Source organism: Lolium perenne, chromosome 1 (assembly GCF_019359855.2).
Source record: "Lolium perenne isolate Kyuss_39 chromosome 1, Kyuss_2.0, whole genome shotgun sequence".
Taxonomy (NCBI): domain Eukaryota; kingdom Viridiplantae; phylum Streptophyta; class Magnoliopsida; order Poales; family Poaceae; genus Lolium; species Lolium perenne.
In genome coordinates, this window is record NC_067244.2 from 257865482 (window position 1) to 257889337 (window position 23856).

Consider the following 23856-nt stretch of genomic DNA (forward strand, 5'->3'; position numbering starts at 1 on the left):
TCAGAGTGTTCGATCATGTCGCTTTCCGGGGAAAAGTAGGACACAAGAACTAGTACCTCACGTGAAAGCGAAATAAATTGAACATGAATTCAACGTACAGGTGCAGTTTCTTCAGTTTAGTACTATGTGGTAGTTCTTCAGGTGAGTTGTACTTACGTCGTAGTACAATGGCTGGGAGTGGAGTACAGGGCCGGAGCTGCCTGCCGGTTCCGTGTAGTACGACAGCGACATCGCCTAGCATCTCCTCCGGTTCATGTCCCTGTGTGCAGGGAAACTGCAGAATTCTCCTTTTACTCGGCTTTCTCCATCGATGAGATATATGACTTCAAATGTGCATGCTAAATTGCCCAAAATTCCATTGCATCTGGTACTGAAATCTACTACTCTGGTCCTATGTAATCGACACGGGTTTACCCGTGTGATACCCTGGATTTGGCTTACGTCAGCATCGATTTAATCCGACCGGAGGGAGTAGGTGCCAATGTTCAGCAATGCATTCTTCAGATTTCAGACCGTGGCCTCTTGCCAGCGATCTCTCCGGAACTTCAAACCTAATGACAAACAACGACTCCTGAGACAAAACGAAAGACTAAGCACCACTGTCGTTCACAGCAAGCACCACGAAAAATTACACCCAAGATAGCACCCCCAACCACGAGTTTACTCATTTACATCCACACAGCTCATCCTATGGAAGAATTCAGTGGTTATCAGTAAGGCCTTGTTTACTTCTTAGGTGTTTTTGGGTTTGGGAGGGGAAATTCCCAGCCCACGGCCAAATCCTGAAAGTTGTCGAATGGCCCGTTTACTTCTCAGGTATTTTTAGGGAGTTTTCTAGCTCATCCCAAACTTCCCCACCCGCTAAGCGCCATCCTCGTGTATACTCACCCAGGAGTGTACCCTCGTGTTTCTGGTCGTGGAAACTGAGAGAGGGAGAGGGAGAGGGAGAGGGAGAGGGAGAGGGAGAGGGAGAGGGAGAGGGAGAGGGAGAGGGAGAGAGGGAGAGGGGGAGAGGGAGAGGGAGAGGGAGAGGGAGAGGGAGAGGGAGAGGGAGAGGGAGAGGGAGAGGGAGAGGGAGAGAGAGAGAGAGAGAGAGAGAGAGAGAGAGAGAGAGAGAGAGAGAGAGAGAGAGAGAGAGAGAGAGAGAGAGAGATGCGACGGTGGCGATAGGAACGACAGCGGGGAAAGAACTAGCCAATCAAGACATCACCACCGAGATCTTCCTCCGGCGATTGGTCCCCGGTGAGTCCTCGTGCCTCCTCCCCTTTTCCCTTCCTCCTTAGGGTTTCTTGGTGTCGCTGGCGTGCGCGACGGAGCTCCGAGATGGTGCTGTCGCAGCTGGTGCTATATTGATCTTTAACTTGAGTTCAACACTGCAAGAGGTTCATAGCTGGTGTTTCTCTTGATAGCCAAGTTTGCATTGCATGATTTCGAGTTGATGTACACAATGAAGGATCTCCTAACTTGTATCAGTTTTCTTGTATAACAAGATGATGTTGATGAAAGATTTTGAAAGGAGCTTGACAGGGAAAATTGAAACTCAGCTAAAATATTGTTATTGTAGAAAATTGCATTACATCGAGTTGTTGATCTAGTGTTTTTTACTTAGTGACTATATCCAGATTTATGTCATGTGTGTAACGTTTCTATAGAGAAAAAGGAAGACTAATGGGACTATTCTAATCTCTGTTAATCGGTATATCATGGCAAAGTTAAGAGGCACACGCTCCAATTTTGAGATTATGAACTTATGAATTGCAACCGGGAGAAGTATTGTGTTCCATTTATTTTGATTTGTACTAAACCTTTTTACTAATCACCAACTCAGTTTCATGTTAATTACGTGTTAACTTTAATGATCATCCTTTGATATAATTTATTAAATGCTAATTTTAGGCATACGTAGCAACATTGACAATGTAGACCCATTTAAGCATATTAATTCTCATGCGTGAATTCTTTTTAATATTATTATCACTACAACAACATTTAGTGCTGAAGTGGAGGTTTGTCTTGTTGATATTTTTGATTTTTATTTAGTCTGGATGTTTAATAAAATATTTTTCTACGACGTCTTCTTCCGGAAATCAAATAATCCACGTTAGTGCATAAGAAAATAGATTTCTAATAAATAAACTTATAGCGATTTCTAGAGTACACGACTACTCAGTGTAGGTGTAAGCAAGCAGATAATTCTAGAGTGTACGAAGCATCAACCGCAGTCTATCCCCGAACCCCTCTTTTGATCTTGTTCTTCTTTTTTTTGACCTCTGCTCTTGTTTCATGGGAAAAAATTTCCTTCCTGTTATCAGGGTACAATTTGTTAGAAACCAGCACATTGACACCAAATAGTGTGGTACATAACATGCATAGATATTTAGAAATTAAAGTTTGGTTATCACTTTACCTGATTTTCGCGTCCATTCTCCCAACATTTTTTCTGAAGAGTCGGTCACCCTACTGCCCTACCTTAGTACTGGTCTATTGTACAAGGTGCGGAAAAAATCTTAAGACAAAGCATTTGCGAAAGCAGAGAGTCCAGTGGACCAACGGAAAACCACTTCTTTTGCAAATCAAGAATTTTATAGATTAACTAACACGATTACAATCACTCCGAGAGTGTTACTGAGAAAACCTGGGTTATAATTGATCTGCATGCATCTCCTCCTATCAGTACACTTGTTTAGCACATAAGTGAGCGGCATTATTCGCATCACGCCCAACAGCTAAAATGCTAAAACTAGTAAAATCCCTTCTAATTTCTCTAACTTCTTGTCAGATTGCTTTTAGTTCTGACGTATTATCATCATCGGAGTTGCAAAAATTAACAGCCACCTGTGAGTCACTCTCAATGATAATGCAAGTGTAGCCTCTCTCCTGTGCCAATCTGATTCCTTCGCGGATCGATATTGCCTCCATTAACAAGGCACTTACTACATCCTCAAACCAAAGGGCTTCACTGTGAACCATTGTCCCATTGTGATCGCATATGACCAAGCCCACACTTCCTGACTTAGACTCATCATGGAAGCTAGCGTCCGTATTGATTTTAATCACTCCTTCACCATGTGGACTCCATCTCTCTTTCTTTTTCATCGCCCTACTTGGCTTCTCGCGACCTATCTGATCCAGGTCCAAGGTGGTCTGCATAACCAATCTAACTGAACCGGTCACAGTGCGCCCACCAGTTCCATGCTTCCCGGTGTTCCTCTCTTGCCAAGCTGCCCAGCACCCACATAAGATCATGCGGGTATGCGACTCCAAAAGCAGCTTGTTATCGATCAGATCCATTGCCCAAGATCCTGGATGAAAACTCGGCATTTTTGACACTTTTCGTGTCTCTTAGTTCGTGTACCAAAAAATCTTTGCCCAAGTACATTCAAAAGTGCATGAAAAATAGTTTTCTCGCCCGACCCACATACCTCACAGTTATCGATCTGATCCAAATGGCGTGATTTTAAAACCTTCCCGGTAGGAATAAATCCCTTGATTAACCTCCACCTGTAGGAATAGACTTTTGGTGGAACCGGTAACCTCCACAACTTTTTTCCAGCAAGAGTTGGTTTTCTCTCATGAACCTGTCGGATGGGTCGCATACTTTCTATGTGAAAGTAATCTGTAAGCTGATCGCACCGAGAAAACTCAATTTCTCTCTTGAGTCCACGTCCATTCATCCTCTGCAAATCTACCAAGTAGAATTTGATGAACAGCTCACTGATCAGTCTCTATCAAATTTACTTCAAGTTACTCCTCAGACCAACACATTCTATCCACATCAATCAATTCATCAACCGTTGTTGCTTTAGCATCGCGAGGCTTAGCCTTACATAATGGTCGATAGCTGCCATTAGTTGGTATCCAAGGAGCCTCGAAGACAGGAATGGTGCTCCTATCGCCTACACATTTTATAAGATCTTTCATTAGTCCTTCACGTCCATGCATGATTGCTCTCCAAATATGTTACGAATGCAGATAGGAAATCAGTATCATGATAATACTTACCTTGAATCACTTTCGCACATAGTGAGTCAAGTTTATTCATTAACCGAAAAGAGATTTGAAGCCATCGCATTATCCTCTGGCAGAGAATTAGAGGCGGATTGACTCCCAAGTACATAGGACTCAAAGCAGTCATTCATTAGCCGTCTCATCGGTGCCTACAACAACTTGATAATTTTGTAGTAGAAACTATCAACCTATTCTACCTTACAGTCTTTGGAAATCAGTTTCCAATGTTCCATTGATCTCGCAAAGCCTCCGAAACATGTTTAACATCCAACTAGACCTAACTAGTAAATAGTCAATTCCTTCATAATTTTTCAAAGGCTCCAAATAACTACAACACTCACAATGCAAGAGCTAAAAAGAGTATCAACATCTTTTTCAACATTTCTCAAGTAGTGCCTTTCAAATTTTGCGAGTACTACATCTTTTCTAATTGAGAGACTGTAGCATGTAGGCTGCCAACACAATACGAATGGGAGGAGATTTTTTATTTGAGGTAAAAGCAGTCGATATCCAATGGCCGCAGCTTAATTGGACAGGAGAGTGACCCAATTTATAAAAAAAAGTAGGTTCGAAAAATATACAAACTATACATTGCTCGGTTTATAAGAAAAAAACGAGACCAAAAATAGCACCACAAAACATATGTCCCAAACTGCGAGGCAAACTAGAGGTCACGATATTACCAAATACACGGTAGACCGAAAACCGCGGGCGATACGAATAGACTTGTTAGGAGAGAGGTTGGGTCGTGAATGCCAAGTGAGTACTACTAGGTCCACGATTTGACCAAATACACTGGAAACTGAAGACCAGTACGAATAGGCCCGTTAGGAGAGAAGTTCAGTCGTGAATGTTAGACGCGTACTATCAGCACCACGATTTACCAAATACACAGCGGACCGAAACGGGTCGGGGTGAAACGAAGAAATGAATTATTGGCGCGAACACCTGAAATTTCACGCCATTGATTTCGTTGCGCGCAGCATTGCGAGCCGAGCTAGCGGGCATTGAATGTGCCAGGAGCAAGAAAGTTGCAACGTCCCTGCTCAATCGCATTAACTACACTACTTCGTCCGCACTGTATGTACCCGTGTCGGCAGACTATGTGTACCTGACTCGCGATGCTCAATCACCTGCTGAATCAAGTGTGCGCGCGCGTGACACCGATCCGACCCCGAATCTGGACGCGGATGCATGCGGTGCGATGGCAGGGGTGCAACACGCACATGGAGACTAAATTCACTCTCCCTTAAGATAATCTCTTAGTTTCAGAAATAAAATGGAGATAGGGAGATATATCCCTCGGCGTTGACAAACCGTTTCAATCAGTTGGGCACAACATAATTCTATGTTCATCGGCAGTTGACTGAGCTGAACAGAAGTCTTCATCGCTTCCAAGCATGCTCACAGTTCCACCTCAATGGGGTCTCACTATATGTTAGAAACCGGCACACGGAGAGGATCGGTCGGCCTTCCTCATCGCATAAAACCACTCATGTAACTGCTCGCCCGAAAGGAACCATCATTAATAAGATTGGCCCACCCAGGTGGTGGTTTAGTGCGGGGTTTAGTTGAACCATAACTTTCTTCCATAGCACGTGGCGATAAGGTTGGTTGTATGGGGCCTCATTTTTATCGCCACATTCTATAGCACGCGGGGCCGCACGGAAGCGGGGGATTAAGACACTCCATTCCCACTTAAATTGAAGTGTTTTTCATTTATGTTTTAGTACAGATGAATGTCGAGATGTAGAGAGTGAAGCTTGAGAAGACAACTCTAAAGAATTTTGATGCAAATCTTAGTTTTCTCTAGTCGTTGTAGTTCATTTTGGTTCCACATTTTTCGATCGGATGTACGATATTTAGTCAATTTTAAAATCAAATTATTTGGTACAAAAAACATAGCATAGTACTAAGGTGTACAACGTTTCTCCATAGATCGTTGATCGTCTTTGCGGAAACAGTAGCCAAGAAAACTGAGATTGATGTGAGAGGAGAGATAGAAAAAGGGAGACTAATGAGCTATAGAGAATGTGACTATTGTAATCTCTGGTCGGTATATCATGAGTCATGACAAAGCTAAGAGGCACCTGCTCCAGATTTGAGATTATGCACTTATGAATTATTGTGTTCCATTTGTTTTGATTTGTACTAAACCTTTTTACTCATCACCAACTCAGTTTCCTATTAATTACGTGTTAACTTTAATGAGCCATCTTTTGGTATACTTTATTAAATACTAACTTTAGGCATACCTAGCAACATTGACAATGTCAACCCATTTATGCATATTGATTCTCATGTGTGAATTTTTTTCTAATATTATTATCACTACAACAACATTTTTAGTCCTGAAGTGAAGGTTTATCTTTTTGGTATTTTTTTTAGATTGGGATGTTTAAGATTATTTTTTCTACAATGGCTTTCTCCAGAAATCAAATAATCCATGTTAGTGCATAAGAAAATATATTTCTAATAAATAACCTTACAGTGATTTCTAGAGTACACGACTACTCAGTTTAGGTGTAAGCAAGCAGATAATTCTAGTGTGTATGAAGCATCAACCATAGTCTATCCCCAAACCCCCTCTTTTGCTCATGTTCCTTTTTTTGACATGTCCTTCTTGTTATCGGGGGATAAGTTGTTAGAAACCAGCATATTGAAGCCAAATAGTGTGGTACATAACATGCATGGAGTTTGGTTATCGCTTATCTAATTTTAGCGTCCATTCTCCCACATCTTTTCCGAATAGTCGGTCACCCTATTGCCCTACCAACATGCCTCACAGTTAGTGATCTGATCCAAATGGTGTGATTTTAAAACCTTCCTGGTAAGAATAAATCCCTTGATTACCCTCCACTAGAGGGAACATACTTTTGGTGGAACCGGTAACCTCCACAACTTTTTCTAGCAAGAGTTGATTTTCGCTCCTGAACATGTTGGATGGGTCCCTAACCCTAATCTGTAAGTTGACCGCACCGAGAAAACTCTATTTCTCTCTTGCGTCCACACCCATTTATCCTCCGCAAATCTACCAAGTGGAATTTGATGAACAACTCGTTGGTCAGTCTCTATCAAATTTACTTCAAGTTTTTCCTCAGACCAACACATTCTCTCCATATCAATCAATTCATCAACCGTTGTTGCTTTAGCATCACAATGCTTAGCCTTACATAATGGTCTATAGCTGCCATTGGTTGGTATCCAAGGATCCTCGAAGACATGAATGGTGCTCCCATCACCCACACGTTTTATAAGATCTTTCATTAGTCCTTCACGTTCATGCATGATTGCTCTCCAAATATGTAATGAATTCTTCTTCTCCTTTGCAGATAGGAAATCAGTGTCATGATAATACTTACGTTGAATCACTTTCGTACATAGTGAGTCAGGTTCAGTCATTAACCGAAAAGAGATTTAAAGCCATCGCATTATCCCCTAGCAGAGAACTAGAGAAGGGTGACTCCCAAGTACATCTATCTATACCTATATAAAAGTTGATCAGATTCACGCTTTGTACTTGATTTCGGTACTGTTCATGGCTATTTTTCCTTCACCTACTCCAATCAATTCCTGACACGTCACTAGAATGGACTGATTAATTTTCGTCATTTTTTTTTTGACTGAGCGGGCAACCGGCTATCGGTTGGGATGCCTCAGTGGGGTTAAAGCGGTGAGTGCTACCCAGTCTTCATTTATCAGTTTCCGCGTGTCCCACTCTTCCACGTTTCACCTCTCAGGTCTGGACTTTTCCTTCCTATCCAGCTACCCACTACAGTGCTGCATTTTCTCGCGATGAAATAAAGGACAGTGTAGTCGACCTACGTGCCGGACTGCCGGTGGCGACCACCTCGGGGCGGAGCAGCAGCGGGCAGGGGACGACGACGTTGGGGGTAGGGCACTCGCGTGCTGTCGGCGGCGACCGCGAGGCAGCTGCGGGTCGGCGACCTTAGGGGCGGGGCAAGCGCGTGTCGGCGGCGGCGACAACGGGGCTGCCGCGGGCCGGTGGCGGCGACCGCGTGATGGGGAAGCAGCCTTCCGGCGGCGGTGACCGCGAGGCTGCCGCGGGCCGATGGAGGCGACCGAGGGATGCGACCGAGGGATGCTGCAGGCGCATGCCTGTGACAGAGCCGCTGGGGCGGAGCGCGGGCGGAGGTGGGACGGTGGGCTGGCGACGGCCACACCGGGGCGAAGCAGGCAGTGGTCGACAGCGGAAGAAAACGGAGGTGGCCGGGGCAACAAGAAGATAACAGGTTAAAGCTAAACGTCCTTTCCTGAGACAGCGGTCGCATCTCCTTCGCTGGCCACCTAGCGCGGCAGCACGTCTTCCAATCCTTTTTTTTTCTTTTTCCATCTTTTTCCTTTTTTGATGGCAACGAATTTCATGTTTGGATCGATTTCTGTTCTACATCACATCGCTGCCGCGGCCCATTCTTTCGTTTGATGCATCCGTTACCTTTCCAATTTTTTCATTTCTTTTCGCTTCCCTCTGATTTTCTCTGGTTGATTTGATGTCTTCGCTGCTACTGCTGCTCCGCGTGGTCACCGTTGTAGCCTGCCGCGGCGTCCCAGTCGACGCTGTACTGTGGCCGCCGCCGCGCATGGCCCACTGGTGCAGCCTCAGTGACGGCTGCTGCTCGCGCTATGCTCGCTGGCGCAGCCTCTGTGACTGTCGCCACCGCTTCTTGAGCTCGGCTTGCTGATCACGTACGTGCACGGCTCGCCGGCGCAGCCTCTGCGACATCCGCCGCTGCGTGTGCTCGGCCCGCTGGCCACGCGCACGGCTTACGGGCACATGCGACCGCCGCCGCCGCTGCTTGCGCTCGGCTCGCTGATCACGCGCACTCGGCTCCGGCGCAGCTTATGCGATAATCATCGGCGCTCCCGTTCGGCTCGCCGACCCTGGCTCCGCGGCCGCATCAATCTCGCCACTCTCGCGCAGCTTAGTGGCCCTTCCTCCATCGCCTCCATCAGCCTGAGAGGCTGCAGCACAAGGGCGATGCGGGTGGCGGCGGTGATGCGGATACCGGTTGTGAGGCTTCCTTCCCGGTGACAATGCATCCTCTCTTTTTTATTTCTTTCTCCCAGCCCTGACGCCTCCAACATGCCATGGCAGCTCCACACCATCGTATGTCATCGCCGCTGCCATAGTCCTACTTACTTGGGACCTCTCCTGTCTGAGCCCCTATGGCCGCCGCCTCCTCCCTCCCTCCCTCTCTCTCTCCCCCCGATTTGGATCTTGGAGACGGAGCTGCACTGGTTAATTGGCTTTCTCCCCTGGTCTTCCTCCTGATCTCCACCCCCATCTCGACCAGGTACTCAACCTTGCCTCCTGTGGCGTGCTCCATCAAATTTAGGTCTGCACCTCCGGCCGTTCCTCTCCTCGGCTCTGCGTTCCCTCCTCTCGCCATCTTAGTAGTTCCTTACCCGCATCAGGTATTCTTCTTGATTTTTTGGCTGATTTCTGCTGTTATCCTCAGTTTTTCCAATGTTATGGTTCCCTTCTTGTGATTGTTTATGCTAGGTCATTTATGGTAGGGAGCACCGAAACACCGGAATGACCTATGGCTGGTCAGGTCACCAGGTTGGTTCATTGTTTGGAGGTAATGGAGTTTGTCGGGAAATGTTAGTACAACTTTACTGAATCCTCACTTCTCGGAAACAAGATTCTGCATTCCAACAGTTAAGCCTCTTTTTTGTTATTTCTGTGCAATAGTGTTCATTTTGCATCCCCTTTGGAATGTTTGGATCACCCAATTAGATTGTCCACTTTTTAGTGTTTGATTGGATGTATCACCAAAATATATTATTTAGAGTGTTCCGTTTATATTTAAGGAAGAGAAGTTCCTCTAAAATTTATGTGTTCCTGTGGCTGTTGAATTATACCAAACTGGTCGTTGGATATTGTGTAGGTTGGAGGCAATAGATTACTGACTCAGTACATATATCTACTTTCTATCAGGGCTAAATTTACTCATAGCTTGCTTTTTAGTTGTAGTGCTGCTAATTTACAGTAACAATGCACAACTTGAGCATCCTGATCTTAGGGAGAATTTTATTTCTGGAATGCAGATCCCGGTGCAGCCTACATTAGACCAACAGAGATGTTAGTCTAGAGCGTGGGATCAGGAATATATTTGCAGGCCTGGTTAAGCTAGGTGTGCTTCGGTAATGCCAGGGGAGATGAGTAACAATGCACAACTTGAGCATCCTGATCTTAGGGAGAATTTTATTTTTGGAATGCACATCCCGGTGGAGCCTAGAGCCTACATTAGACCAACAGAGATGATAGTCTAGAGCGTGGGATCAGGAATATATTTACAGCCCTGGTTATGCTAGGTGTGCTTCGGTAATGCCAGGGGAGATGATTCGTCTTCTGTTTTGCTTATAGAACATGGTAATTTCAGTGATATGAAATCCTGTACTTCTTTTACAGCTCCACCAAAAAGTGCTTTTCAGTCGTAATAACCCATTAGTACAATTTGGATAGTCTAACTAGAGAATAATGAGCTGGGCAAGTGTGCTTTAGGTATAATATCTATTCATACAACCTGTGGTCTGTAGTGTTCTCTGTAGAAGTGTAAATATTTCAAGCAGGCTGCGCTGTTGGAACGTTTCTGTTTCGTCACTGTTGTAACTGGTAACCCACGGATGATCTTAAAGCTTTCAATAAAGTTGGACTTTTTGCCTTTCCTCTAAAAATATATTGCTAGCTTTCACGAGAAAATTCTATTGGTTGTGTGCATCGATTGATGCAGAGGCCGGGGCAGCGCTCCCATATCGAAAAAAAACGAGAAAATTCTATACCTTTTAAGCTTCAGCGTTATGATATTACTAGCATTCCTAGAGGTTATGAGTTTTGGTTTTGATTTTAATGCAGTCATGCAGTTCAGAACTGAAACCAACATCTTCCATAGTTTCATCGCTATTTTGGATTTCCTATACAATTTTTAGTATTCCTCCCGGTGCACCGCCACCGCTGCGAGTTCCGCTACCTTGCGTCGAGCTTGGCCGCCAGGCTACAGCTGCCGGTGGTCGCGCCCCAGACCAACTACAGACAGCGAACGGACCTGCAGAAAAAAGTGTGCACTAGGCAAATATGCTGCTGATTCTATTAGGGTTCATGTAATTACTTTTTGACATGCTGATGTAGCGCTGCAGTTTTAGGTCTCCTTTGTACTTTGTTAGGCCCTTAGGTCTACAAGGAGATCAAATATTGCTTAGAGATATAGTACAACGAAGTGGTTCTTGAATCTAATATATATTCTCTCTTTGGATTGAGTAAATCAACTAGACTTTTGTTTTCCTTCTGCAAGGAAACAATGGTTTTGAAAATGGGTTCGTATAATTACTTTTTCACATGCTGATGCAGCGCTGCAGTTTTAATTATTCCTGTGTACTTCAGTTAGGGCCTTAGGTCTACAAGGAGATCAAATATTGCTTATAGCTCTGAATTGGTGTGCATGCAGCACAATAAAGTGGTTCTTGAATTTTACATATATCCTCCCTTTGGGTCGAGTTAATCGATAAAAAATATGTTTTCCTTTTTTTACTTTATCTCTTCCTATAGTGGTTGAATTCAGAAGATAAAATATCCATCTGCTACTGGCATTGGACTTCGTTTATGTGATATACATTTGGTTGTGGCTCAGTTTCAAATAGAGTAATTTATTTTGAAGGGACGTTGGCAATTTTAGTGACGCCTAAAGATAGTGTTCATATGTTACAGTTGTATCATGAAGTCTGAATCTGAAGTTTTCAAGTACATTTTGACAGAAGGCTGCAAAGAATAGATAGACTGAGAAATCGCTAACTTAGGTATCTTTCACTACGAAATTTCTATTTTGTAAGAATTATCACCTTGCCTGCCGCATCCTTCCCGTTTGTTTTTTATTTTCTATTTTGTTTTGCTACATTAACTCAGAAAAACATATGACAAGATGAAATAGTTTGTGCCTTAATTTTCTAATAGTTTCAGTACACATCTCCATATAGTTAACTGTGTTGTTCATTGTTCTATGCTCAACTTACATGTTTCTTGCTCAGATCACATATGCTTATTTCAACAGCTTTCGGTTTTTGTTCCTTCTTTTTTTAAAACAAGATACATTTGCCACCATTTCAGATAGCATAATATCAAGTAGAAGGTGCCAAGGTAGTGAGCATGACAGTGAAAACATTCTATTGGAGGTTCTGCTGTTATATATGTTAGATATGTATAGACCCCTTTTCCCTTTTCCTGTATATCCCCAGCGTATAAGGGGTTTCCTGCACACTACACACTTGTATATGTACTGGCCTTTGGCCCCCAGAGAAGTTAGTTGCTCATTTCTCTATCATGGTATCAGAGCACAGGCTCTGCTCTCCTTCCCGCGCGTTGCAGCTCCGCGTGTAGCCCACCATCGCCGCCGTCCCCGTGCTGGACGTGCCGTCGCCGTTCCCGTTCTGGCCGCGCCACCGCCTCCCCCGTGCTGGACGCGCCGCAGCCGTCCCCGGCCGCCTCCGCCCGGCCCTAGCTCGCCTCCGCCCCGTGCTCGCCGGCCGCGTTGCCGCCTCCCCCGTGCTGGCCGCGACACCGTCGCCCCTGGTTGGCTCGCCTCTGCCCAGAGCCGGCCGCGCCACGACCTGCTGCCGCCGTCCCTGGTGGCCTGCTACTCCGGCCGACCTGCTGCTCCGGCCGCCGCCCCGTCTCCGGCCGACCTGCTGCTCCGGCCGCCGCCCCGTCCCTGGTGGCCTGCTGCTTGAGCAGCTGCTGCCTCCGTCCCGTTCGTGCTGGTGAGCAGCTGCTGCATCGGGCTGGTGAGAGCTGAGATCCATATTCTCTCTCCTTTGACTTGCAAAAAAAAAAATCCAAAAAAAAAAAAATTCAGAAAGCATGGCGTCGTCGTCTACAGGCTATGTTAGCATTCCTCGGTGCCCGGTGATCTTTGATGGCACTAACTATGGGGAGTTTGCTAGCTTCATGCGCATTCATATGCGCGGTCTTCGTCTTTGGGGCGTTCTTACCGGCGAGGTCCCCTGTCCGCCGCGCCCCATTGCTCCTGTGCCTCCTACCCCGCCGCCTGTGCCACAGGCCCTTGCTGCTGATGCTCCACAGACTGCCAAGGATACGGCCAAGGCTGCCGAAACCACTGCTGATGAAGCATATGAGCAGCAGGTACTTGATTATTCAGAGGCGCTTGGTTCCTACCGAGAGAGTCTTGCTGTCTTTACTCAGTGGTGTGATGAGGATGCGAGGGCTGCTGCTGTTCTCTCCCAGAGTGTTCAGCCGCAGTTTGCTTCTGAGTTCATGGACCTTACTACTGTTGCTGACATGTGGTCCCGCCTTCGTCAAGACTATCACCCTTCCGGTGATTCTCTCTTTCTATCTCTTGCGCGCCAGAGCATGACCTTCAACAGGGTGACTCCACCGTTGATGAGTTCCACACCCGCAGTTCTCGCGATTTGGCGCCGGCTTGACTCCTCGCGGTGTTGTCCGTGGTACTTGCCGGTGTTGCGGGACCGTGCGGTCGATGTGGAGTTCGGAGGATCCATGAGTTCTTGTCTCGCCCGCGCCCGCAGTTTGAGCCCCGCCGTGCTCACCGTTTGCTCGAGGCCGTGTTCCTATCTCGAGGTGTTGACCGAGCTCCGAGCCGAGGAGACTCGTCTGCGTGGTGCTAGTCCGCTTAGGGCACCCACCGTCCTTGTCGCGCCATCCCTGTTACGACGCCACGGCACTGGGCCTTCTCGTCCGGGGCCCCTTCGCCCACACCGCCGCTGCTAGAGGCGGTCGTCCTCCTCGCGGTGGAGGGCGTCCTCGCCGCGATCGGTTCGCGACTCACCGTCGAGGCATGGTCACCTTGAGCCCGACCGCTTCCGAAGCGGCGGGGAGTGCCTCGTGCTCCCTCTTCCACGCCTCCACCATTGGCTTCACCGAGCAGACATTGCGAGGCTTCAGCCGCCTCCATGCCTCCTCTGGCACTGCCTCGACGCGCACAGCTGCCTCAGTGGCTGGTTCCTCTACACTGATCGGTACATCTTCGTGGGTTACGGACTCGGAGCTTCTTTCCACATGTCTCCCGATTCTTCCGCTCTTTCTTCGCTTCGCCCTCTTCCTTTTCCCCGCTAATATTCTTATCGCCGATGGCACTTCTCTTCCTGTTGCTAGTCGTGGCACTCTTTCTACTTCCTCCTTTTCGATTCCCAATGTCTCTCATGTCCCCCGTCTTACCATGAACTTGTTTTCCGCTGCTCACCATCGATTACGGTTGTCGGGTTATCCTTGATGTTGATTCTTGTTCTCGTCGGGATGCTCACACGAGGGCACTAGTTGGGGCTGGCCCTCGGCGCCGTGACTCCCGGGGACTTTGGGAGCTTGACCGGCTTCATGTTCCCTCTGCCACCACTACACCCACCGATCCCCGTGTGCTTGCCGCTTCCACTACCGCCTCCTTCCAAGAAAGGGCATCATCGACTCGGTCACCTTTGTGGTTCTCGCTTGTCGTCTTTACTTCGTCGCGGTCTTCCGGGGTCTCTGTCTCGGGAGATGTTTCGCTCGGGGTTGTCGTGGTTGTAGACTTGGAAAACAGACTCGGTTACCTTATCCTACTAGTGCGTACGTATCTCGGCGTCCTTTTGATTTGGTCCATTCGATGTATGGGGACCGCTCCTTTCGCCTCGAAGGGGGGCCATCGCTACTATGTTATTTTTATCGATGACTTCTCTCGCCACACATGGATTTACTTTATGATTTCTCGTAGCGAGGTGCTCTCGATATATAAGCGTTTCTTTGCCATGGTTCATACTCGCTTTTCCACGCCTATTCGAGTTTTTCGGGCCGACTCATTGGCGAGTACATCTCCCGATTGTTGCGTGGCTTTCTTCTTTGGCGAGCACTCTTGCCCGATTCTCATGTCCGGCGCACACGCTCGTAATGGCGTGGCCGAGCGCAAGCATCGCCACCGCTTGAGACGGCTCGTGCGATGATGATCGCTGCCTCTCTTCCTCCTCATTTTTGAGGTGAAGCGGTGGTCGTTTCCACCTATCTCATCAACCTTCAGCCCTCCACGGCCTTGCAGGGTGGTATTCCTATTGAGCATCTTACTGGTCGTTCTCCTGATTATTCGGTGCTCCGCTTATTTGGTTGCGTTTGCTATGTCCTCCTTGCTCCACGCGAACGCACGAAGCTGACAGCTCAGTCGGTTGAGTGTGTCTTTCTTGGATACAGTCATGAGTACAAGGGCTATAAGTGTTGGGACCCTGTTGCTCGTCGGATGCGCATTTCTCGGGATGTCACCTTTGATGAGTCCCGTCCTTTCTACCCGCGTCCATCCTCCTCTTTCGTTTACGTGGAGGACATCTCCTTTCTTGTCTTTCCGGATTCTCCTCTGTTATGCCTCCAGTTCCTACTCCTTCTCATTCCCCCATTGTCGCTCCGCCCCGAGTTTCCACCCACCCGAGTCCCTCTCCTCCCTCTACACCCTCTTCACCGTGTCTGCCGCCTCTACGCCTCCTTCCTCGCCTACGGCGGCTCCTCCTCTCTCTCCTTTTCCGTTTCACTACACTCGTCGCCCTCGTGATGTTGATGCTTCTGCTGACATGCCTTCTACTTCCGGTGTGTCCTCTTCGGTGCCTGAGCCTCCTACTCTTGGTGCTCGGCCTCGTCGTGCCCCCAACCGCTATTCCCCTACTCACTATGGTCTCTCTCGTCGCCTTGAGCCCACTTCTTACCGGGATGCTCTTGCTCATCCCGAATGGCAGCTAGCGATGGCGGAGGAGATTGCTGCGCTGGAGCGCACTGGCACGTGGGATGTTGTTACCCCACCTCCTTCTGTTCGTCCCATCACGTGCAAGTGGGTCTATAAGATCAAGACCCGCTCTGATGGTTCCCTTGAGCGCTACAAAGCGCGTCTTGTGGCTCGCGGTTTTCAGCAGGAGCAGGGGCGCGATTATGATGAGACTTTCGCCCCTGTGGCTCACATGACCACTGTTCGCACCCTTCTTGCTGTTGCCGCTGCTCGTCGTTGGTCCGTCTCTCGCCTTGATGTTCGTAACGCCTTTCTTAATGGCGAGCTACGCGAGGAGGTCTACATGCGACCACCTCCTGGCTACTCTATTCTCGACGGCATGGCCTGCCGTCTCCGGCGCTCTCTCTATGGTCTTAAGCGTGCCCTCGCGCTGGTTTGAGCGATTTGCCTCGGTTGTGGCTGCTGCTGGCCGCTCCCGTTATCATGACTCGTGTTGTTTGTCCACACATCTTCTCGTGGTCGGACTCTTCTTCTGCTCTATGTGGATGACATGATCATCACCGGTGACGACTCTGAGTATATTGCCTTTGTTAAGGCTCGTCTCCATGAGCAGTTTCTCATGACCGATCTTGGTCCTCTTCGCTACTTCCTTGGGATTGAGGTCTCTTCCACCTCCGATGGATTCTATATCTCCCAGGAGAAGTATATACAGGACCTCCTTACTCGTGCTGCTCTTGGTGATGACCGCACCGTTGAGACTCCTATGGAGCTCAATGTTCAGCTTCGTCCTACTGATGGTATTCCACTGTCTGACCCGACACGCTATCGTCACTTGGTTGGGAGCCTTGTCTATCTTGCTGTGACTCGTCCAGATATTTCCTATCCAGTCCACATTCTGAGTCAGTTTGTTTCAGCTCCCACCTCGGTCCACTACAGTCACCTCCTTCGTGTCCTACGGTATCTTCGTGGCACGATCTCTCGCTGTCTATTCTTCCCTCGCTCCGGCTCCTTACAGCTCCAGGCCTAATCTGATGCTACGTGGGCTAGTGATCCTACGGATCGCAAGTCCTTGTCTGCTTACTGTGTGTTTCTTGGTGGCTCTCTCATCGCCTGGAAGACCAAGAAACAGACAGCTGTTTCCCGCTCGAGTACAGAGGCCGAGTTGCGAGCCATAGCTTCTGCGACGGCAGAGGTGAAGTGGTTACGCTGGTTACTGGAGGACTTTGGTGTCTCTGCCGTCGCTACACCGACTCTTCTCTCGTCCGACAAGATCGGTGCTATCAGCATTGCGCGTGACCCGGTGCGACATGAGCTCAGCAAGCACATTGGTGTGGATGCTTTCTTTTCGCGCGCGGCTGTGCAGGATGAGGTTATCGCTCTTCAGTATGTGCCTTCGGAGTTACAGCTGGCGGATTTCTTCACGAAGCCACAGACTAGAGCACAACATGGGTTTTTTCTCTCCAAACTCAGTGTTGTTGACCCACCATGAGTTTGAGGGGGGGTGTTAGATATGTATAGACCCCTTTTCCCTTTTCCTGTATATCCCCAGTGTATAAGGGGTTTCCTGCACACTACACACTTGTATATGTACTGGCCTTTGGCCCCCAGAGAAGTTAGTTGCTCATTTCTCTATCAATATACAGTTTCCTCACAGTAAGATCATATAATTTCGTTTTCCATATGGTCAACTTTGTCAACTTTCTTCATGTTAGAAAATTTAGCGTTCAAACTTTAGGCGTGTTCATAATACAACTTCTAGGAATCTATATCTGACCAAGTAAGCATTTCAGGTAAGTCGTGCTTGAACCTTTCATATATCCACTTATCTGCTACAAGCTCAAGTGTTCACTACATGAGTGTCATTTGGCACGCCTTTAGCACTTTACTTATTTCACTAACTACACAGGGTTTGCAGAGAGGCTCCTGGGAGTAAGATTTGCTTTTGATGGTGATCGACCGCACGTTGCTGTCCAATTGTTAACAATTTACTTGGTCCCCTTAACTAACACACAGACAAAAGGTATTAATTTCTCTGCACTATTTCCATTCTGGAGTATCTTGTGTTGGTAGTGCCTCAAATATTATTTGCAGTCCCTGCTTATAACACACGGGTTAAGAATAAATTGAGGAAATTAACCAAATAACCTCCAACAAACCTCATCTACTATTATCTTCATATACCAGTGTGATTCAGCCACCAACAATGTGCATTCGTGCAAATCCTGCTATAAGAGCCTTTTTTCTCCCAAATTTTTCCAAGCAGGTTTTTTTTTTCTTTTTCTGAAACTGCATTGTAACTGGTCGAAATATTTTGGTCCTAAGGTGTTCTGTGTTTGCGTTGTTTGACCTTTTCTTATCTATCCTTCAGAAGGACGATACTGTATCTTTGGGTAGGCACTAAACATTTCTTCGGCTAAGATAAGTTGTTAGCAATTTGATTTTTCGAACCTGCATTACCAAGAGCTCTCCTTTATTTCAGTTCTTCATTGACTAGATCTTTTCACTTCAGGGTTTTGTATGATAAAGCGGTTAGCTCCCTAATTTGGCTGTAACTAAGGTCTGCTATTGTCCTACTGGATGGTATTTTACAGGTTTAGGACCACGTTTAACTCTCAGGACCCTGCTCCGGTGTTCCATGGCACTGATGGTGTGCATCATATAAACATGTATTGGCGCCGGTTAGCTGCACTATGTAATCGAATATAAATACGAACGCTGCTTCTATCTCTTCTACTTCATAACTGTTGTCTCTTCTACTTTCTACTTCAATCAGCTTTCAGCAAAGGAAACGATTTCCTAAGTGATGTCTCTTCTACTTTCTACTTGAATCACTTCAGGGCAATGACACAAGGTACTAAGGAGGGATTACTGCTCGACCACACAATGTAGCCATTGTTCTTTTTCTCCAGATAAAACAGCCTGCGCGCTATCAACATCACACTACAAACTAAGTAACACGGGTTAACGGGCGCGGCGTGCCGCCGCGCCTGTGCCTCCTAGTATGACTCAAAGCAGTCATTCATTAGCCATCTCATCAGTGCCTACAACAACTTTATAATTTTGTAGTAGAAACTATCAACCTATTCTACCATACGATCTTTGGAAATCAGTTTCCAATGTTCCAGTGATCTTGCAAAGCTTCCGAAACATGTTTAACATCCAACTAGACCTAACTAGTAAAAGGTGAATTCCTTCCTAATTTTTCAAATAACTACAACACTCACAATGCAAAAGCTAAAAAGAGTGTCAAGACATCTTTTTCAACATTTCTCAAGTGGTGCCGCTCACATTTTGCGAGTACTATATTTTTTTCTAATTGAGAGACAGTAGCATGTAGCCTACCAACACAACACGAATGGGTGGAGATATTTTCTTTGAGGTAAAAGCAGTCGATATCCGATGGCCGCAGCTTAATTGGACAGAAGAGAGTGACCCAATTTGTAAAAAAAAATTAGGTTCAAAAAATATATAAACTGTACATTGTCCGGTTTATAAGGAAAAAACCGAGACCAAAAATAACACCACAAAACATAGGTCCCAAACTGCGAGGCAAAACGCCGCACGAGTGTGTCATGTATCCCTCGCTACCCAGTCGACCACTCACAGACCTAGAACGTCTTGCCAAAAACCCCACATGAATGGGTGAAGCTTTAGCGGCTGCGTGTCTTCTTTACCCGGCTGATCGACCCGCCTAGCGCGACCGGTTTAGAGCTGACCAGGACGACCCATCACAATCCAACGTTGCCCATCTTCACTGTGCCGGCAACAAAGAACTAGAGCATACGGATGATAGTAAGCAGCGCCGACAACAAAGAATCTATTTAGGGTTTCGGCTAGAGTTGGCTCCTGCCGTTTGTGGCACATATTTTTCTCCTCTTAAGTCCGTTTTGGGCATCGGTTAGAGATGGAGCATCTACCTCCACGAAACCGCATCCAGATTGAGCATCGGATTGAGCGTTTGGGGCACCGCAAGGATGCTGGGTTGTCTCACGAACAACTAAGCCTCTTGGTAACAAATGAGAACTAATATATTGGACACATATGCTGTTTATATTATCATGGATCAAGAAACCTATGCAAGATCCATGAATTACATGAAAAAACATATATTGTTTATCCCCTCCCGTAAATTAATGTAAAAATATTCGAGATTGTCACAATAAGATAAAGAGAAAAAGGGAGACATTCGAGCAATACATAAGCTAATTATTTTTATTTCTGTTATAGAGATGAAAATTCTGCTTCCTTCTATTTCGCGCAGTGTCTCGACACTGCCATAACAAAGCGGAGGAACACTAGAACCAAGTTTAAAAGAGCACAGTTTTCTTAGAGTATAATATAAAACACTATTACATTTGTTTCGATTTGTACCGAACATTTTTACTTCATCACTAGCTCAGCTTCATGTTAATTATGTGTTAACATTACTTATTCATCCTTTGGTATATTTTATTGAATAATAATTTGAGGCATAACTAGCAACATTAACATTGTAAACCCGTTCATGTATATTGAGTTATATGTTTGTAAAAAAAAATCTAATATTATGATTACAACAACATTTCTAGTGCTAAAGCGAAGGTGTATCATGTTGATACCTTTTGTTTTTATTTAATTTGGAATGTTCAAGAAAATCTTTTTCAAGAAGATTTACTCCATAAATCAAATAATCCGTGGTAGTGTGTTTACATAGTACAAATCTAGTAATTAACCTTACAAAGATTTCTAGAATACACCACTACTCATTTTAGGTGTAAGCAAATACTACATAATTCTAGAGTGTACGAAAACAAACCACGGTCTATCCCCGGATCCCCTATTTAACTCAGAAGAAGGTGTCTAATTAATTAGTGAAAAATCATGTGAAAACCGACAAAAACAGGGCAATTCCACCAGAACACTAACACCATAGGGCCATGCGCACTCCGGTCGACGACACATCCTCGAATACCACAAAACATATTGTACTACCACTACACGAACTCAACCAATAGTGATCAGATCCACCGAACTAGCCGAACTCCCATCACTACCGATGAGAATAAGTTGTGACTGTCATGGATCCAAAACGCTCCCACAAAACTAAAGAAGCATGTATCCACAAAATCATGCACCGCCGAGGATCAATATCGAGAGGCACCTCATCGCCTACATTGACAAAAACCCTTGAACTCTCCAAGCCACTGCTCCAACACTCTTCTGCTCGGTTAACCTAGACCGTTACGAACAATTGTTTATTAGACAGACCGTCGGCTTCCTCGACCAAATTACATCAAGTAAAATGGGCATCAACTTCTTAATTCCTAGATCGTATAGACAAAATTTAATGTTGCAAGCCACATTTGATTATAATTCCTAACTGTACTGTGTACTGTAGCATGTAGGCTGCCGACACGACACGAATGGGTGGAGCTTTGGCGGCTGCGTGTCTTCTTTACCCGGCCGATCGACCCGCCTAGCGCGACCGGTTCAGAGCTGACCACCACGACCCGTCGCAATCCAGCGCCGCCCATCTTCACCGCGCCGGCAACAAAGAACTAGAGCATACGGATGACAGTGAGCAGAGCGAGTTAGAAAGTGGCAGCGATCACACCACTGTATATATGGGCCGCACTCAAAATCTAGTTCCACCTCACACTGAGGTCTACAGCACACAGTCACCGTGCCATTCCATCTCGAGCAGAGCACGAGACGCGCCATCTCCAAGTTGCCGGCACCGGCGATCTAATGGCTAGCCTCGTGTCCCGGCCGCGACGGAGCGTGCAGATGTACTGGGCGAGGAGGAGCTACCAGCGCCTTGGCGGCTCGCCGTCGCGGCACCTCAAGGTGGCCCGCCTCGGCGGCAGGGCCAGGCGCAGGACGCGGGCACCAGGCGCCGTGCGGCGGATGGCCGCGCTGCTGCTGTCGCCGGTGCGCCTACTCGTGAGGCTGCGGGACGCGTACGTCGACGCGATGCTAGCGCTGGCCGCCGGGGGCGCCGCGCGGCCGTGCGCAGCGCTGGCGACGGCGAAGCCGGGGGAGCAAGGCTCGCTATGGGCGAAGCGGGTGCCCCGGGCGAGGTCAACCGGCGGGCGGAGCAGCGACTTCGAGCGGCGGATGATGGCGCACATCTACAGCACGCTCGCCACGCCGGAGCTGCCCGGCGCCGCGGCCTGAACCTTAGACGCGCGGCTCGTGGGCAACAGTAATTTCAGTATGTCGGCGTCCGCGACGGACAGCAAGTGTCATCTGTGTGTGTGTGTGTGTTTTAACAATTTGCGGGGTGTTACAAGAATACAAGTACTAGTGCACATTAATATCGCTAATACAGTACGAGGATGTTAATATGCTTCTGAATTCGTAGAAACTGAAGTGAAGTTCACACATTATCTCAAATACTGAATACCTGTTGTTTTCAGTTTGTTAGCAGCAGACGCCTCAATCAGTACAAACTTCTTGGTTTTCATTCTTTTTTTTTTTTTTTTTTTTTTTTTGCAGTTTCTTTTCAGTCTGCTCTTAGGCTGCTCATATTGGGAGTAATTTAGACTAGTAACATATGCCATGTTACTAGTCTAGGTTACTACCTTCATAGTGGGTAGTAACTTATATGTGGTGTCATGCATTGTGTCATTTATGTTGTAGACTCATTTTGCCTTGGGGTGTGTGATGTTATGGTAACATAGCTAGTTACCACATCACTCTCTTTCTTCATTTATTCGCATGCCATGTCACCAAAATGCCTTGAGATGTGTGATGTTACTAGCTATGTTAGTCCCACTATGAGCAGTCTTAGCTCTCGTTCATTGTTTGTGTTTCACCTTGGGGAATGGGTATGTCATCACTGCCTAGATGATTAGGTTCAAATCACCAGCTAATGTGATCGCCCGTCAATTTAGTATTGGTCCGTTTCGCTTAACTAACCACTCATGTTCCCGGGAAAGAAGAAGGGATGGCAGAGTTGTTGGAGCACGCACGAGGGTGTCACGGCCGCACGGTTTTCCACCTATGGAGCTTTGACTTGTCGTTGATGAACTCTCCAAACCAATTGTGCCGGGGGGGGGGGGGGGATGCCTGTGTCGGCGGGGAGGAAGAACTGAAGATGAACAATCCGAAGAAGTAGTGCGGATCCAAAGGGTGGCTAGGTTTGGATCACCCTGGAATTTCTACACCGTTTATATCACATAGAATTTTTTTATTAAATAAAAATTATACTGTTGGACCACCCGACATTTTGTGCTAGATCTGCTAGTTCAACGTACACACGCACCTCACGGGATTTCAAGGCGGCGGCAGGGGAGGAAGATCTAGAGACAAACAAAATATTTTTTTTATGCAGTTGCATTTCAGGAGTCTTCATAGATAAGGTTTGTTAGAGCATCTCTAGCAGAGCCTGTAAAAGTGTAAACCGAAAAACTAGAGTTCAGTCTTCCGAAAACGTGTTTACGGGTCGCAAAACGGCTGGCGCAGAACAGACCCGAAACTGAAAAACAGAATATTTAAAAAATCATCATCTTCTTCCTAAGAACTATGCGCGCCGCTACGTAGATCTCCCCGCGCGAGCCGGCGGCTGCGCCTCTGGCTGCAGCCGCGACCTTGAGAGTCAGGCGAGGACAGTGTCGCACAGGGAATCGAAGAAGCAAACGCCGGAGGAGCCGATGGGGCGCAGGTCTGGTCGGCCGGACGCGGCTGCAATTGCTGTGTGATTGCTGCTGCCTGCTCCACGTCTTAATTGATTGATGCTAGCTAGCAGCTGCCGCGCATGTTTAAGAGATTGATTAATGCTTGGCCGCGCGAATTGCTTGGCCGCGCCGCTGCGCGCCAGCTTGCCGCCGCGCCGCTGCGCGCCTGCCTGCCATCGCGTAGCGCCATGATCTGTCGTGTCCGCCCGTCGTGCGCTCCGTCTGCAGCTACGAGTTTGACCGGTGGTGCATAATTTTAGCAAAATAGCTAAAAATTGGTGATTGGAGGCGGTTGTACGGACGACAGTGTTGGAGGAGCGGTGAGAAATCCGGTCAGTTTTGGGCATGTAAACCGTCCTTCGGTCTGTATTAATAGGGGCCAAGTGTAAAAATTTTCAGGCCCCTGAAAAAGTTTTTCGGGCTAGACAGCGAGTTCAGTCTCTGTTCTACGCCTCTTTCGATCC

The 23856-nt window shown here is 47.1% G+C and overlaps 1 protein-coding gene and 2 long non-coding RNA genes across 4 annotated transcripts; all 3 read left to right on the forward strand.

Moving 5' to 3' along the window:
• Positions 1-8175: 8175 nt before the first annotated feature.
• LOC127327733 (uncharacterized) lies at positions 8176-10697 on the forward strand. Of its 2 annotated transcripts, XR_007868694.2 has the most exons (3): positions 8176-9444; positions 9533-9690; positions 10081-10697. It is a non-coding gene; the product is annotated as an uncharacterized lncRNA (long non-coding RNA). The 2 variants fall into 2 exon arrangements; XR_007868693.2 differs by having other exon boundaries at positions 8176-9690.
• A 6324-nt stretch (positions 10698-17021) lies between these two features.
• On the forward strand, positions 17022-18467 carry LOC127327591 (uncharacterized). The gene is made up of 2 exons (XR_007868622.2): positions 17022-17754; positions 18326-18467. It is a non-coding gene; the product is annotated as an uncharacterized lncRNA (long non-coding RNA).
• Positions 18468-21120: 2653 nt separating this feature from the next.
• LOC127327582 (uncharacterized) lies at positions 21121-22064 on the forward strand. Its single transcript, XM_051354359.2, has one exon. The coding sequence runs from the start codon at positions 21462-21464 to the stop codon at positions 21888-21890; it is 429 nt and encodes a 142-aa protein (XP_051210319.1). The 5' UTR covers positions 21121-21461; the 3' UTR covers positions 21891-22064.
• Positions 22065-23856: the final 1792 nt, after the last annotated feature.

Bases quoted from the DNA above. Each gene is read 5' to 3' on its own strand.
- LOC127327582 (XM_051354359.2), top strand. From the start codon at position 21,462: ATGGCTAGCCTCGTGTCCCGGCCGCGACGGAGCGTGCAGATGTACTGG.